General features: G+C 40.5%; 2 protein-coding genes and 1 non-coding gene across 9 annotated transcripts; all 3 read right to left on the reverse strand.

Annotated features, from left to right (window-relative positions):
- Window positions 1-2,158: 2,158 nt before the first annotated feature.
- mrpl28 (mitochondrial ribosomal protein L28) lies at window positions 2,159-4,543 on the reverse strand. Of its 2 annotated transcripts, none has more exons than XM_047594040.1 (6): window positions 4,410-4,543; window positions 3,651-3,964; window positions 3,363-3,515; window positions 3,152-3,286; window positions 2,958-3,044; window positions 2,159-2,632 (listed from the first exon to the last, which is right to left on the reverse strand). In XM_047594040.1, exons 2-6 carry the CDS (start codon window positions 3,933-3,935, stop codon window positions 2,537-2,539), a joined length of 756 nt encoding a protein of 251 aa, XP_047449996.1. In that variant the 5' UTR covers window positions 3,936-3,964; window positions 4,410-4,543; the 3' UTR covers window positions 2,159-2,536. The 2 variants fall into 2 exon arrangements, with proteins under 2 accessions (XP_047449996.1, XP_047449995.1); XM_047594039.1 differs by having other exon boundaries at window positions 2,958-3,047.
- A 390-nt stretch (window positions 4,544-4,933) lies between these two features.
- On the reverse strand, window positions 4,934-5,020 carry trnastop-uca. Its single transcript has one exon. It is a non-coding gene; the product is annotated as a tRNA-Sec (tRNA).
- A 761-nt stretch (window positions 5,021-5,781) lies between these two features.
- Window positions 5,782-13,579, reverse strand: LOC125013529 (zinc/cadmium resistance protein). 6 transcript variants are annotated; one of them, XM_047594294.1, is made up of 8 exons: window positions 13,342-13,579; window positions 12,380-12,518; window positions 12,220-12,279; window positions 8,886-9,539; window positions 8,317-8,607; window positions 7,811-8,061; window positions 7,489-7,676; window positions 5,782-6,350 (listed from the first exon to the last, which is right to left on the reverse strand). In XM_047594294.1, the coding sequence occupies exons 4-8, from the start codon at window positions 9,529-9,531 to the stop codon at window positions 6,038-6,040; spliced, it is 1,689 nt and encodes a 562-aa protein (XP_047450250.1). In that variant the 5' UTR covers window positions 9,532-9,539; window positions 12,220-12,279; window positions 12,380-12,518; window positions 13,342-13,579; the 3' UTR covers window positions 5,782-6,037. The 6 variants fall into 6 exon arrangements, with proteins under 6 accessions (XP_047450250.1, XP_047450252.1, XP_047450253.1 ...); XM_047594296.1 differs by lacking the exons at window positions 12,380-12,518; window positions 13,342-13,579 and having other exon boundaries at window positions 12,220-12,296; XM_047594297.1 differs by lacking the exons at window positions 12,220-12,279; window positions 12,380-12,518; window positions 13,342-13,579 and adding an exon at window positions 11,197-11,623.
- Between the last annotated feature and the right edge of the window lie 1,036 nt (window positions 13,580-14,615).

The raw sequence follows: 14,615 nt of genomic DNA on the forward strand, positions 1-14,615 counted from the left end.
TTGATATTACTAATGTACTGAATAAGGTCATAATCTGGTTTTTGGTGTTGTTGTTTGTTTTAACCACATGCTAATATTAGCATGCTAACGTGCCCAAAAGGCTATTGATGTTATTAGCCTAATTTCCTTAGACAACATTGTTTCAAAAACAGTGCTGATTCATCCTCTTGGGCTCACAAATGTCTCTTTACTACAGTTTCACAGCAGTTCATCTAATATAAACTCAGATTTTTTGAGTCTGGGACAAAGTGGGGACTATTTAACCACTCAGAGTGACATTAGCCCTAAAGCAATTATAATTATTTTCAATGACTGTCACACCTAACATTATGACACCATTACAAATATTTGGCGTTATGGCACGTTATTTGTATAATCTGATAAAATGGACATGTCTGATATAGTTATTACATAATCAAGTTAAATAACACTAAATCTTTATCATATGGTTTTAATTAAAGACATAATGGATAATATCATTAACTTAAAGGCCTCATTTATCAGAAAACAAGGTGACATTGAACTCCAGATGCTCCTCATCTTCATATTCATCTCTCCAAGAAAGGACAAATTACTAAATTTGACTCGTCAGTTTCAGGAGCATGTTTTGGTTAACTAAATGTGTGTGGGTAATTCCACGCAGACGCTGTATCTATATAAGGACTGAACTTGTCTGTTTACACACCTCAGGTGTCATTCTGCATTCTGTTGCTTAGTTACAACACCCACGGGAGTCCCCACACCAGTAGGGACTCGCCACTTTACGACACGCAACCACAAAGAAACACAACACATACGACGATAAAAATAAAAAAAAAAGAAGAAGAAGAAAAAAAATGAGGTTGAAAGCGAAACCAGGCGAAAAACAATCGTTTTTAATCTCATACGCCTTTTCATGAAAGTGACCAACGTGAGCACCATACAAGGATGTTTGCTGGGCAGATGTGTAGCTTATTACATCTGTTGTTTGTATAGTAACTACAGTCTCCAACAAGGAAACCTGAGAAATAAACAACCCTTTCACTGCTTGTGGAGCGTTATTATTATTGCTTATTGTATTAGATATTGTGATTATTTACTTTTTGAAATAAACTTTTGAGTAAGTTCCTTTGTTTGATTTTAATAAATTTACAGCTGGCGCCATAATTCAAACAAACTCAGTTCTCTGAAATGGCGACTTGTGGTGACTTTGATTTAAAGCATTTTGTCGCCATCTAGTGGTTGAAACACGTTCATAACAAATTCCAAAAGAGGTAAAAGTTAAGAAGTAGAAGTTATTTTTTAAGGTCAACATATAGCTTCACTTTATATAAGGCATTTGGCGTGTAAAATTGTTAATCTGTTGGGTCAAATAAAAAATTAAACCTGAATAATGACGGGGTGAAAAATTTAACCTCGCCTTCAAATAAGAAATTGCACATACTTAGCATTTTGCTAATCTGCGGCTAACTTAAATATATGTTTTGAAGAATTACGTTTACAAGTATTATATATTATCACAGTTGTATCATCAATTTTTAAATATTTTAATAATATCATCAAGTTGATTGAGCCTTGAGTCTTAATAAGTTGATAACTTTCTGTGTCTTTGTATTGTTGCTCAGCACTGTTGTTGAAGGCTAATATGTTTATCACGTCCTTATTATAAACTATAAAATGAACAATACATTTAAAGTAAATTCTTTAGCCAGTAAAGTATGTTGTGTCAACAAAGGACTCAAATTAAAAAGGAATAATTTATCTGTGAAGCTACAATCAAAGTGGTTCAACTGGACACAAATGACACCAATGACAAGAAATTTTCATCCTTAAAATACTTTGATGTGTTAATCCAATGAAAAATGTCACAATATATATTTTACACTTTGGTTTTTCTGACTTTTACTGACAAATTTAGAGATGCTTTTTGTTACCTTTGGACAGAGAAAATCGTTTCTTTAAACTTTGCATTCTCTTTGCACCGAGTCCTCGTGTCCCAGTGAGATGTACCTGTGTAAATGAAGGTTAACTAATTGATAAAAGCAATAATAATAATATTCTGACTAGAAACATACCTTAAAATTATTTTGCTTAACAGACAGGTGACTAAATATTTAGTAAACTCTTTAATTAGAAAACTGATTTATTAATTATTGGAAACGGATGAGAAGAAACGTGATTTAAGAAAAAACAACAGGGGACACTTTAATCTTTTTGATATTCTGTATACATGTCCACATATCACAGCTGATCAGAAATCATTTACACGGACAGAGGCTTTTCCCTTAGGTGTATTATGCAAGGCTCTTAAATGCACAGGACAGGAAAATAAACCATAACTGAAATAAATAAACATTGTTTTTTCTTGTGTGTCTCTTCCACCTTCGTGTTGATCCCAGAAGGACACAAAAGCAGAAACGGTAGGAACTTTCCCGGGCGTGCATTCAGTACTGAAACAGTAAGTGGTGACCCAAACTCCCACCACCATCTGGAGACGCTCAACAGTTCAACCTCCTCAGGTTTTTTAGCCTCTGCCCCGCTAAGACGCTTCAGACGGTCACTGCTTCTCCGTTACATGTGGCTCCAACAGTTTCTTCATTTCAAGCTCCTGGACTAGTTTGTCCACACATTCTTTGAACAGAGGATTGGGCTCCTGAGTCAGGACAAGAAACAGACAGAACGTACAGGTCAAGAAACCACAGTCTGTACGTGGCGTAGTTATCACAAAGAGGAGAATATGGTGCTTTGTTTCTGGTATTTAACGTGAGATTTAAGTGTGATAATGATTGAACACGTTGTCACAGTAAATGATATGGTTACGTTTATTCAAAATAAGCCCAGTTTTTTCAGATGCAATATCTCAATGAGCCTCTCTTATTTACAAACAAAAGAAAATCTGCTTAATAAATACAATACAGCTCTCAACTAGGCTGTTTTAAGTACATGTATGAAAAAGCATCACTTTTTTTTTTTTTTACCTTGTGCTCCAGTAGCCTCTGTTTCTCCACAGCCTCTTCCAGATTCAGACCCACCCACTCAGCTTCCTCCTTCGGGATTTCAAACTGCTGCTTTGAAAGAAAGAAGCAAGTGACAACCATTAAAAAACCTTCCAGTGTCCTGTTTAGAGTCCCCAACAGAAAAGACTCAGCGGACTTAAACTTTTCTGACTAACCTTGTATTTGTTGTAAACCTTTTCTCTTTTGACGGGGTCATTGGGATAAAGCTTTGTGTTTTTCTCTGCCAGGCGAAGCAGCATCGCCCTCTTCAGGTTCATCCCCAGTTTGGAGTTCAGGTCTTCCTTTGGTGTCTAAACAGAGTTGGACATTAGAGTCACTGGGAAAGCTTCATAAAAAAATAATTTGTTGAGTTTGTTTTCTTCTTACTCTGAGGATATAAAAGTCAAGGCCAAAGGCGGCGTCGATGAGATCCAGAGTGCGCATTGTGACTGTGATGGTGAACTTGTGGTCCAGGATCTCACTGTACAGCTCCCTCTTGAACAGCTGTGGTTTCCAGGTCTTCCTCAGACGAGTGGACAGCTGGACAGAGAGAAAACTCAGCCATCAGTAAACATTAGACATACAAAATGTGGAATGAAATCTGGTGCCAAACTACAATCAATCTAACAGCAAGAAGCACAAAAAAATACTATATTCTCTTCATGAAAGACTGACTTTGTCATTCCTTGCGTATCTAAATCCTGATATCCAGCCCTCCCCTCCCCACAGGCCGTCCTGGGACTCCGGAGGGTAGTAGACTGGGATTGGGACATCCTGCACCCGCTCCTTCAGCCCTGTCTTTGGGTTGGCTCTGTACTTTACACCCAGAGGTTTCCAGTGGACCGGTGTGGGCTCTTTAGGCTCCAAGGACTTGAGGTAGTGCGCAGGGAGACGACTGTAGATACCCTGCTTCATCTTCAAGGCATCCCAGATTTTGGGAGGGTATTTATGAAGAGGCATTATGTACTATTTTGTGTAGACAGTCAAACCTGCAGGACAGAGGAGGGACATGATTATTCTTGGCACTGAATGAGAAAAACGACTTTAGGAAGTTGGTCCTGGTCTGAAAATCCTTCCTGTGGTTACTCTAGAGACTGCATTATTGTTATTTTTTTTTATTATTATTATAAGCTGGATACAAGTAACCACGGTTTTCTTTAATGTATATTTATAATTTTATAGTTCAATCATTGTGCATGTATGGATAAATAATGTACAATAAAATCGTTTTTGCCACATTTTAATTTTTTTTTTCAATTGAGAGAATATTATTTAACAGGAATTTCAACTGAATAATTTTCATAACGTTAGCAGGATGCTCGTTGATATGCTAACAACACAGCTATTCTTTGGATTATCGCTTTAAACAAGCCCTCCACGACTCTGTTAGGAAAACGTTTAAAAATCTCTGCCAGTATGTAGGAAAAAAATTACCTCCTCTGAACGCAAATTTGTATTTTCAGAGTTATCTCCAAAAAATCATGCAGGCAAGGACATCGTGCACCTTCCGCTGAATACACTGGTTTCCGGGATGATCCCCCCACCTACACCAATGAGGAATCTCATTGGACAATGACCCGGAAGTTCTTACAGACGATTGGCTTAAACAAACTGTCAATCAACCTGTACTTCCGGGAAAAGCGGATGTCGATTCGCAATAAGATTAAACTATATTTGCGTTATTAAATAGTTAGAATGCGCTTAATTTTATTTTTGATTACACTACATATTTGATAAGAACCATCTCAAGTAGATTAATAGTGAAGAAGATGAATAGCTGAACAGATACTGTTAGCGTAGAGCGTTTATTGTGAAAGGCGAGGATAAAGCTTGACAGGAAGAAGGAGTTTTTGTTAACTACAAAAATAAAACACGGAAATAAGGAACTGTTCTAAGAGAATGACAGGGACACATAAATCAAAACAACCTCTTTTCCAATGACGGCGGATGGTGGCATCCGCCCGAAAGGTGGAATTGAACCACTCTGCCGCTAAGCAGCTACAGGTTTGAAGCCTGCACCCCGGACCACCGAGGCTCATCCGGGCATTTACCACAATGCGCTCGAGGTCCATAAATACCTCACAATAATAAGACGAGTCTCACTCATGGTGCGATCATTTTTGTTCCTTTATTCTGCGTTTATCACGGATACAATGCGTACGCATTATGCAACATCACATATATAAGATATCTGTAATGTGTCTTTCAAATAAACACAAAAAAAAGACATATGTAGTTGGTGTTTGCTGTCTTATGCAAAGAAGGCTCATTTTTATTGGCCGACTGGAAAAAATAAAGGTGGAGCCACAGCATGAGATCACAGGTAAGAGGTGTCTGCTGGTAATGATTACAAATTAAATATAAATTATGGCAGGAGCGGTTGCAGTAGTGCTTATGAAAGCTGAAACATCGTCTCACACCTGTTACAACCTAATTCCCGTCCTTGGTAAATTTTGCATTAAAGGACTTTCATGCAACTTTCATGCAGGTCGGTTTGTGTAACAACTGTGTTTCTGCTAACAAAAGATATTTTATCCACCACTAAAGTACAGTCCTTCAAGTGTGTTTAATTTTTATCGGATGCTTTTCAGCTTCTTCATTACTGTTTGTGGCATTTTGTCATCGTAGTAGTAGTTGAAGTGGAATTTAATTCATATTCTCTTTCTATACTGCAGGGAACAGTCATCATATATACGTATATACGTCATATTTTATCACTTAAGGCACTTCAGTTTATCTGTATGAGATAGTACCTAAGATAATATTACTTAGAAGACACAGACACACAAAATGAAAGGAAACACAGTTACATATAATCATTTATTTCATTTCACACAAACTTAATTGAGAATACAGGGTTTCCAGGTACAAATGCACAAAAACACAACAAAAAAATCTTAATGCGATAAAACTAACAAAAAACATTTAAATATAACGACCAGTCAGTGTTTTAAGAGAGATACATTTTTTTTTTCAGATCAGTTTGTTTCCCCACCATCTTCACCTCAACATTAGCTTCCTAAGCATCATTCCCTGCAGTGTGGTTCTTTGGTTAATACTTTTCAGACGAAGGTGTTCTCGATCACCAGAGTCTGAGCCTCCTCTTTTGGTTCGCCAGGTAGAGGCGTCCGTCGGCTGTGGGTCGTCTCCTCTAGAAGAGAGCAGCACATGTTCCCAGCGCAGGCCTTCCCACAGGAGAGGCTGCAGGCCAGGAGAGGAGGCGAGGAGGGGTCCTCTCTGTGGACCACAGGGCAGGCGTCGCCCCCGCCGTCTGTAGAGGACCCGGAGCAGGAGGTAAACTCTGGCTGAACAGTGCAGCAGCAAACCCCCACACTCTGCAGCACTTTAGTGACACCTGAGATCAGATCGGCACACCTAGACACAGGAAAACATATTCTGCATAAATAAAATATTCAACCTGGGCAAAAGATAACAACCACTAAAATCTAAGAACTGCTCTGAGCCATGTAAAATTACATTTTTATTTTTACTTCTCTCATATATGCTGTCTGCATTTGCTTATGCGACCTCAAGATAAGTTCAGCAGAGGTTTACTAAGAGTTCATGATAAGTTCAATATAATATTGCACTTTCAGGTGCAAACCACAGATGTTTCCTGTTATGCCCGACACCTCGCCAACGCTTTCTCCTGACCCTCTTATCTCCTTTCTGTGCAGAAGATGCAAATAGGGGAAAGTAACGTTCCACCGGCTCCATGTGCACTCGCACAGAACCAACGTGATCGTTGACTACAAAACCTGCTGTCACCCCACTTTCGGTGTGACAAGTTCTCAGGGTTTCACTCTGTGTTTATGTCTCCTTCTGCACAGAATATTTGCAAATTAACCAACAAAAACGATCACTGATCAGATCTGTGAACTTTCTTTGCAGAGTTAGGACTGTAGATATTATATGAACAAGAAGAATAATTATACAGTATCAAACAAAAATTGTTGTTGGTCTGATAAAAACATGACTTATTTAATTTAACAGCTGCCTAACTGACTTAATGACTCTGATAAACCCACTGCAATCTTCATGTCCAGCACAAAACAGCTGATCGACAGAATTAGCATTTACCAGCTGAGTTAGTGGAGCTCAAAAACTGAGTTGAAAAAAATTAATAAAAAAAGACTGTACAGACTGTGTGGCTTGCTGAACAAACAATTTATTATTGTGTAACGTAATGAAATATTTGGGAGTGCATGCTAAGAGATGCGTTCTGATGTGGCCTTCTTATAGCGTGACCGAACAGCGCCCCCTGCTGGTTTTATTATGAATAACGAGGAAAGAACAACCTCCCCGTCATCTCTCACCACTGGCAAGGCCGTTATTATCATAATATTTATAATATATTCATTGTTCAGACATATTAAATAAATATAAATACTGTGCATCTTGCATATATTACAATGCCAGGTATGGCTGCATAAAAGAGCATCACTAAAAACCTAAAAGACACATTTATGTGAAGGATGATTACATTTTAAACCGCTAGGAACACAAACCTCACCTGTGTGCTGGAAAGCTGGCGTAGCAGTGCACGTGGACAGAGGCCACTATGAGTGATTCAGTCAGCTGCCAGATGTGGAGGTCGTGCACGGCCTGCACTCCGGGCACGCTCGCAATCCTCCGCCCGAGGTCAGACACACACACCTGTGGAGGTGTGGCCTGTAGCAGCAGTAGCCCGTACCTGTAAACCTGCAGCGAGTAACCAGAGGATCAACAGCTGATCAAACGCTCCTTTGACTGATCATTGTAATTAGTGGGTTTGTCTCATAGGCTTCAGCTAAATGCTTAAATGCAGCATAAAATAAACACACGGAGAACCTGACCTGTGGTAGAGTTGTAGCTAGGAGTGTAATCACACCCAGCAGAGAGAGGGCAGGGTCCAGGTAAACCAGTAGGCTGCACGTTTCAGTGCTGTGTGGGAACTGAGGGATGAGTAGTAGCATCACTACGCTGTTGGTCAGAGCCAGGAAGGAAGTAAAAAGTCCTTGGATGACAAAGATGAATGAAAAGACGCAGACTGGCCATGGACCGCAGGGTACTGGTCTCTCAACATGATGTGATGACTTCTGACCATCTGGAAGGGGAGAACACAGCAAATGTAAGTGGGGAAGAGAGCTGTTGTTTGGCCACAGAGAGAAGAGACTGGGAATATCTGTTTCCATACATACAGTAAATCACTAGAGCTACAAAAGCACATATTGGACACTGAACATTAATGTGGTCATAAATGAATTGTCCAGTGATTAAATGTTTATTTTTTAACCAGGCTCTGTTTCATTTAAACTCTAATATGAGAAGGGAGACAGTCTAAAGACCTATATTGTCTCACCAAGATGTCCCATACATGATGTGTTGTATTTATGACTCTCTGCGGCGTCTTCTGAACGACTCTCACACTCCAAGTCTTTAACGCTGGTCTGTTCTTCACAGTCATCCGGGTGGACGTCCATCTCTTGCTGCGGTGTCTCAGAGTCAGTGCCAGGGACACTGGAGGTTCCCGGGTTACAGAGGACGAGCGCTCCCCCTCCTCCTTGGAGCGAGTCCTCTGCTGCGGACTGTACTTTTGATTGGCGAGTCTCTTTGGATTCCCCCCAGTCTACGGATTCCTGTTCAGCCGAAACTGCGGGGGTTTGGACAGAGGAATGAAAAACAAACATGGACGCCGTTTGATCTTCCTCTAAACTCCGGCTTAAACGTCCTCATCCTTACAGCTGAATATACATCGAGAAGCTTCATCAGCAAAATGTTCCAGAGCAACATCATCATCTGGACAGGCAACTAACTTAAATTTATGACACAACTAACTCTGCTGATGCTCTCTGAGTGTTTGCTTATTCAGCTGATGATCAGACAACCTACAAGTCCTTTTTTTAATTATTATTAATATTATTATTATACCTGTGTGGTGGACCTGAGGGTAGGATTCTGGCTGCTTGCTTCCCCCAACCCTCTCTTCCTGATCCCACTGCAGCACAAACAGCAGCATCTTGTAGAGCAGACTCACGGCTCCAACCACCACGAGCAGCAGGGGGCGCTGCACTGGGTGTGGCTCCAGGGAAAAGCTGATGATTTCAATCATGTAAGAGGTGCACAGAGAGGCCAGGAGGAGGGTGGAAATGAAAATCCCCACAGCCTGGATCCTGCTGTCGGTGTAGCACATACCACAGTTTGTAGCTGCAGGAGGAATTTGTGGGAAGACGAGCTGATGCGAGTTGACCTGTGAAGCCGAATCATGGTCAGGCTGAGCGGGTGAAAGCTGATCTGATGTGGCCGAATCTTTGGTGACAGTGTGGGACGCGGGTAGAGGTTTGATGGATGCAGGTGGGGTTGGAAGACGCACTGCTAAAGAGGAGGAATCACGTGGAGGACATATCGAAGGTTTGACCTCAGCCTCTGGAAGACGAAGAGCCATGCGCATGGCGATGAAGAGCGTGTGGAAACCATCCACCAGGGTGATGAGGGACATGCACAGCTGACTGACGGCGACCTCACACATCAGCAGCAGGAGGGTCACTCCCAGCATGCACCAGTGTAGCACCCTCATGCCTGCAACTGAGAGCACAGAGGAGCTCAAGACACTAGAACCACTTAAATCACATAAATAAGCTAAATAAACATGGATGTAAATGTGATGGTACAAAATGAAAATGCAGTCGTTCTTCATTTGGTGCGTGGTTGAAATTCTTGGTAAGATTTGTTTGAGAACTTCTCCTACATTCATACATTTGTTTTTGTGCAATGCTTATTCAAATGATTTCAAAAACTGCAGGCAGTTTGGTCCATAATTACACTTTTACATTCACAGAAAATGTTTTTTTTTTGTTGCAACATTCAAATATTTGAGTAAATCATTTGCATTGACTTTTGCACAGTTTTTAAAAGAACTGTACACATCATTTTGCATCCACAGTGAGCTGTGACATACTGTACGATCATATGTTTCCACTTAAAATGAACTCAATATGCAGACTGTGATTCCTGAGGTCAAGCCCATCGAGGTCTCGCACAAACACTCAAATGTCTTGTCTCAAAAACATTCATTTTGCCTTCTTTAATTTGAATAAGTGCTTGAATAAAGACTTTTTGTCTTGATAAAAGAATCTATTATTCAAATGTCTTCATGCACTTTGCTTGGACGCTCAAGGTCAGTTCACAGAGTTCACACACACATAACAGTGTACTGTCTTCGCACGGAGCATGTGGGAAACTCCTCTGAAACTTCTCTATTCAAGTAAAATGTTGCAAGAGCTTAACTTTTAAAATGAATACTCCTGTGCTGGGGTAAATTTCCCAACATCAGTGAATAAAGTAACGCAACTTTGCACAAGCAGCACAGATTTACTCTAAAGTTTAGTTACCCCAGAAAAGTGGACGAGCCTCTGCCAGCACTCAGATGCAAGTCGGATCCCTGGATGTGAACCTTGCGCCAAAACCACACAAATGTCCTTCATCGTGCTCACCATCTCTCTCTGTCCCACCACACTCCTCCTCTGCTCTAATCACAGTCATGTGAGTTGGGGAGGGGGTGGCTGGTATCGTCCTCTCCTCCCGTTATCCCTGTTTGCATTCCCTCCTCAGCTCGCCGGTGGGAGAAAATGCGGACGTTCGCACGGCCCACCCACCCTCCGTACCCTCGCTGAGCAGATCAAGTGAAGCTAATTTGCTCTAATTAAATCCCCATTGTGTTGTCAGGATTACATAACCAGATCACATCAAGAGGTGAGACCTTCTTAGGTCCACTAGCCCTCAAAGAATCGGGGATATTAGCATCCAGTGCAGTCCCGTAGCTGCAGACCACATGGACTCTGAATTCACTGGAGGCACTGGACACTTTAGAAAAAAATAATAAAATAAAATGTTATTAACATCTGAGTGAGATTATATTTAGGAAGCAGCATCTGGGTATAATGGGTGATACCTTTAGATAGTTTCGTCCTTGACTTATGATAATTGCTTAGAATTTACTACTATTACTTACTACTGGTGCTAAGTTATAGCACCATTAGGTTTATTAATAATTCGAAACTTTTTCAACTTGTTTTACTTCTCTCAGCTAATTCTACAATGTTACTATATTATAAGAATCAAAAACATTGTAAGAGCAGAAATGTCTTTAAAGCTCTGAATGTGTAGGATCTGTTTGAAGAGTAATAGAAACAGTTAGCTTAGCATTAAGGAAAAAAAACAGATAGGTGGTTACTTTACTTACTTTAGCAACAGCAACAGGATATTGAATGTGTCACTATTGTTTACGCTGAGCTAAGCATGTCATCCTCTCATGATCCCACGAATGATGCTAAGGTCCAATCACCCCCAGCTCTCATGTGTCAACGTGCAGGGGGTTTTGTTTCAGTCCACTGGACTGCAGACCAACAGGCCCGATAGGGGCTGACACCACCGATAAATCCCTACTGTTCTCCCAGCATGCCAGCACATTCCTGAGGCACGGATAAACCCAAGGAAAGACTAGGCGAGGAAGCATTTGATCACTTGTCCCCAAACTGAAAGAGAGGCCACAGTCCAGAGCAGCTCGGGGGAAAATGAAGATGAAAACACAAACCTATAGCTCTTTACGTTGGCTAGCCAGTCTCAAAATGTCCATGTCCACAGTTTCCAAACTGTAACTGTAACCTGCACATGCTCATTATTCCCCCTTTAGCTTTAACATTAGTTTATGGGAGCTAGCTACAGTAAGCTACACCATCAGGACTAATAAATCTAGTCATTGTGTAGAGCCCTGTGAAAGAAAAAACACATAAAGCAACGAGGGGCCCCCTCTTCAGTATATTTTACGATGACAACCATAAAACAACCGGCTATCTTACAAAGGCACTACATTGCATCAATGCTACACAATTGCCCCTTCCATCTAGCCTATGACAGAGCCGAGGATAAGCCTGTGACTTTAATGCTTAATCAGACTTGAGTTTCATTAGAGTCTCATGTTTGTTGTGCTCGAGAGAAAGCTACACACAAGCAGCACAACAAACTGCTTTGTTTACTCTATAATCTTGGTTTGACTTCGGGTGGGTTCAAAAAAACCTGAGATTTCTCCCAATACAAATGATAGTAATCACAATGCAATGCTGAAAGACAATTAATTATATGGATTATTGAACAATAAATAAATAAATCTGAACTCACATACTGTCTATCATCAGCGGTTGTTAAGATCACCACAGCAATACCAAAAATAATTCTCTCACTTTTGTATTTACAAATGGTTCCTTACTGTTTTCTGGTGAGAAGATGCTGGTCGTGTAATATCCGTGCAGTTGGATCCAGTGTTCCTCTGCGCAGATAAAACATAAAATCCTCACCAGAGGACAATCTAAGACCAGTTAATATTTAACCAAGAATATACTTGTTCCTGGTCCAGGGGTGCTCCTTACCGGGGACAGTCTTCTTCAGGAAATTGAAGAATTATCTAAGGAGCTTTTTAATAGCAAGAAAATCTTGAACCATTCACCTCGAGGTGCACAATCACATGTTTCATTCTTGTGTGGAGAGATATGAGCCTCTGGCGTTTCTCTGGCCATATGATGGGTCATGAAAAACAGAAAACAAAACCAGAACAGAAAGCACAGAAAAGAAAGGTTACACTTTGACCAGAACACAAATCAAGACAGAACAAACTACCGACAAATCTCCACTGAACAAAAAGAAGCTTCCCTCTCATTTAATTTGCAGTATGGATGTTTGGTGTGAGCTCTAAACGGACAGTGGTGACACCAGGAGGTATTCTGGCAAGAGACAGGCTGAGAAAATCACAGGCTATTCTATAGGTTACTGGATTTGCATTTAAATAGCTGGTTCCCTAGAGGGTAAAACCTTTAAAGGGGCTGCACAGATCACGAGTAGATACAAGGGATAAGATGAGATTTTTCAGATAAAGAAGAAGAGAAGGGTTAAGTATGCAGTATAGGATATATACTAGGGGTGGGAAAAATATTGATATGGCAATAAATTGCAATACATTATCGATTTTGAATGTTCTTATATCGATTTTAGAAGAAAAAGTCACGTTGAAAAACTTCTGTACCTCCACCACCACTTTTTCTGTACAAGTACAATAAATTGGAGAAGGATCATTTGGATTACAATTGTTTTTTGACCCAATTTGTCCAGTGGATTATTATTATTGTCATCTGATCTACATATATACAACATGTATTTTAAGCTGCATTTAAAATTTATCAGTGAACTACGTAGAATATTGCAATATCATGATATCGCAATAATGTATCGTATCGTGACTGAAGTATCGTCATATGTATCGTATTGTTAACTCCTTGCCAATACCCACCCCTGGTATGTACCTGAGGCTGTATAAGGCTGGAGGGAAACAACGTACCCAGTCGAAGTTTGCTGCCGTGGCTTTGTGAGCCTCTCAGCCCATCGCTTCATGACAAAGGTTGGCTTCACGTCAGCAAAGGACAAGAGGGTCGTAAAAGAAATCTCTCGGGAGAAGCAGATAAGGAAAGGTTTCGACACTGGAGAAGCCACGTGTTAACCTGACCATGAAAATCCAGCTGATCCTGCAGCTGGTACTCAGGCACTGGTGGAGGTGTTATCAAGTGGAAATGCCGTGCAGGTACCAACATCTGTCTGTGAATCAAACTGATACATTCATGATGCTTAATTTATACATATAGTTACACAATGGATGGAGCCTGCTTTTAAAATGATTCCTAATACGATTAATATTTAACAGGAGCACTGACCCAGAAAACTCACTGATGACAGGTGTTATATTGCAGGTGAGCAGAAATGTGAACATATACGAGGTATCGTATGCATAACATTTCAGGAGACACTCGAAGACAGAGAGAAAACATTTAACATTTAACTGAAACTAAGGTCCTCACTTAACTAAACATCGGTGAACAGAGGCGCCCGTTTCAAAATTTGGTTTGGCCCGTTTGGTTGCTAGCTGGTAGCTAACTGCTAGCCTGCTGGTTGGTTTTTCAGTTGGACTGGTCTTCTAAATGTGTTTTTGCTTGGGATTTTGGCACAAGGGATCGTAACATCCTGTGTGATAATAAATGTTCTCAGTAAACCAGTTAGCATTCTCATATGCCTTAAAAACATTATTGCCAAAATAAATTAGTAGTATTTCATTCAATTTCAAGAGCTCCAGGACACAGTAGACATTTGCTTTTCTTTCAGTAGTTTTAGTAAAAAGGATTACAGCTGATAGGCTAATTAGAAAAGCAAGGCCTCTGATAAATATGTTCAGGACATGTGGCTTTCTGGGGTTGCCTGTTAGCATTTCAGGGTAATTAACATCACATTTAATCATTTATGACTTTCTCATAATCCCACCCTCCCTCCCTGTATCATTCCTCGGTGGGGTGGATTAGTACTGTCTGGAATTCCTACAGTAACACATGGAGAAGAGAACTCTCACCCTGTACTCCACACCCTCACCCCAGGACGACTGCCTCCGCCCTTGTGATGTGGTGGTGGTGGGTCATGTAAGATGTGCCAAATAAAGGCCTGCATCACTTTGCAACTGTCTCTCACTCTCACTAAAGGCATGAAGATGATTCTAGGACGTGTCAGCAGAAATATATCTTGAATAACAGGGAGATATAGGGACGTAAAATATAGAAAATTATTTATCTC

This window comes from Mugil cephalus, chromosome 9, assembly GCF_022458985.1.
Source record: "Mugil cephalus isolate CIBA_MC_2020 chromosome 9, CIBA_Mcephalus_1.1, whole genome shotgun sequence".
NCBI classification, from domain to species: Eukaryota; Metazoa; Chordata; class Actinopteri; order Mugiliformes; family Mugilidae; genus Mugil; species Mugil cephalus.

What these genes read in the sequence shown, in the direction of transcription:
- mrpl28 (XM_047594039.1), bottom strand. Translation starts at nt 3,935, where the DNA reads ATGCCTCTTCATAAATACCCTCCCAAAATCTGGGATGCCTTGAAGATG. An exon ending in TTGACTTTTATATCCTCAGA is followed by an intron (nt 3,287 to 3,362) that starts GTAAGAAGAAAA and finishes AACTCTGTTTAG; the next exon opens with ACACCAAAGGAAGACCTGAA. An exon ending in AGGTTTACAACAAATACAAG is followed by an intron (nt 3,048 to 3,151) that starts GTTAGTCAGAAA and finishes TTTCTTTCAAAG; the next exon opens with CAGCAGTTTGAAATCCCGAA.
- LOC125013529 (XM_047594294.1), bottom strand. Translation starts at nt 9,531, where the DNA reads ATGAGGGTGCTACACTGGTGCATGCTGGGAGTGACCCTCCTGCTGCTG. An exon ending in CCCTCAGGTCCACCACACAG is followed by an intron (nt 8,608 to 8,885) that starts GTATAATAATAA and finishes AAACCCCCGCAG; the next exon opens with TTTCGGCTGAACAGGAATCC. An exon ending in ATCATGTATGGGACATCTTG is followed by an intron (nt 8,062 to 8,316) that starts GTGAGACAATAT and finishes CTCCCCTTCCAG; the next exon opens with ATGGTCAGAAGTCATCACAT.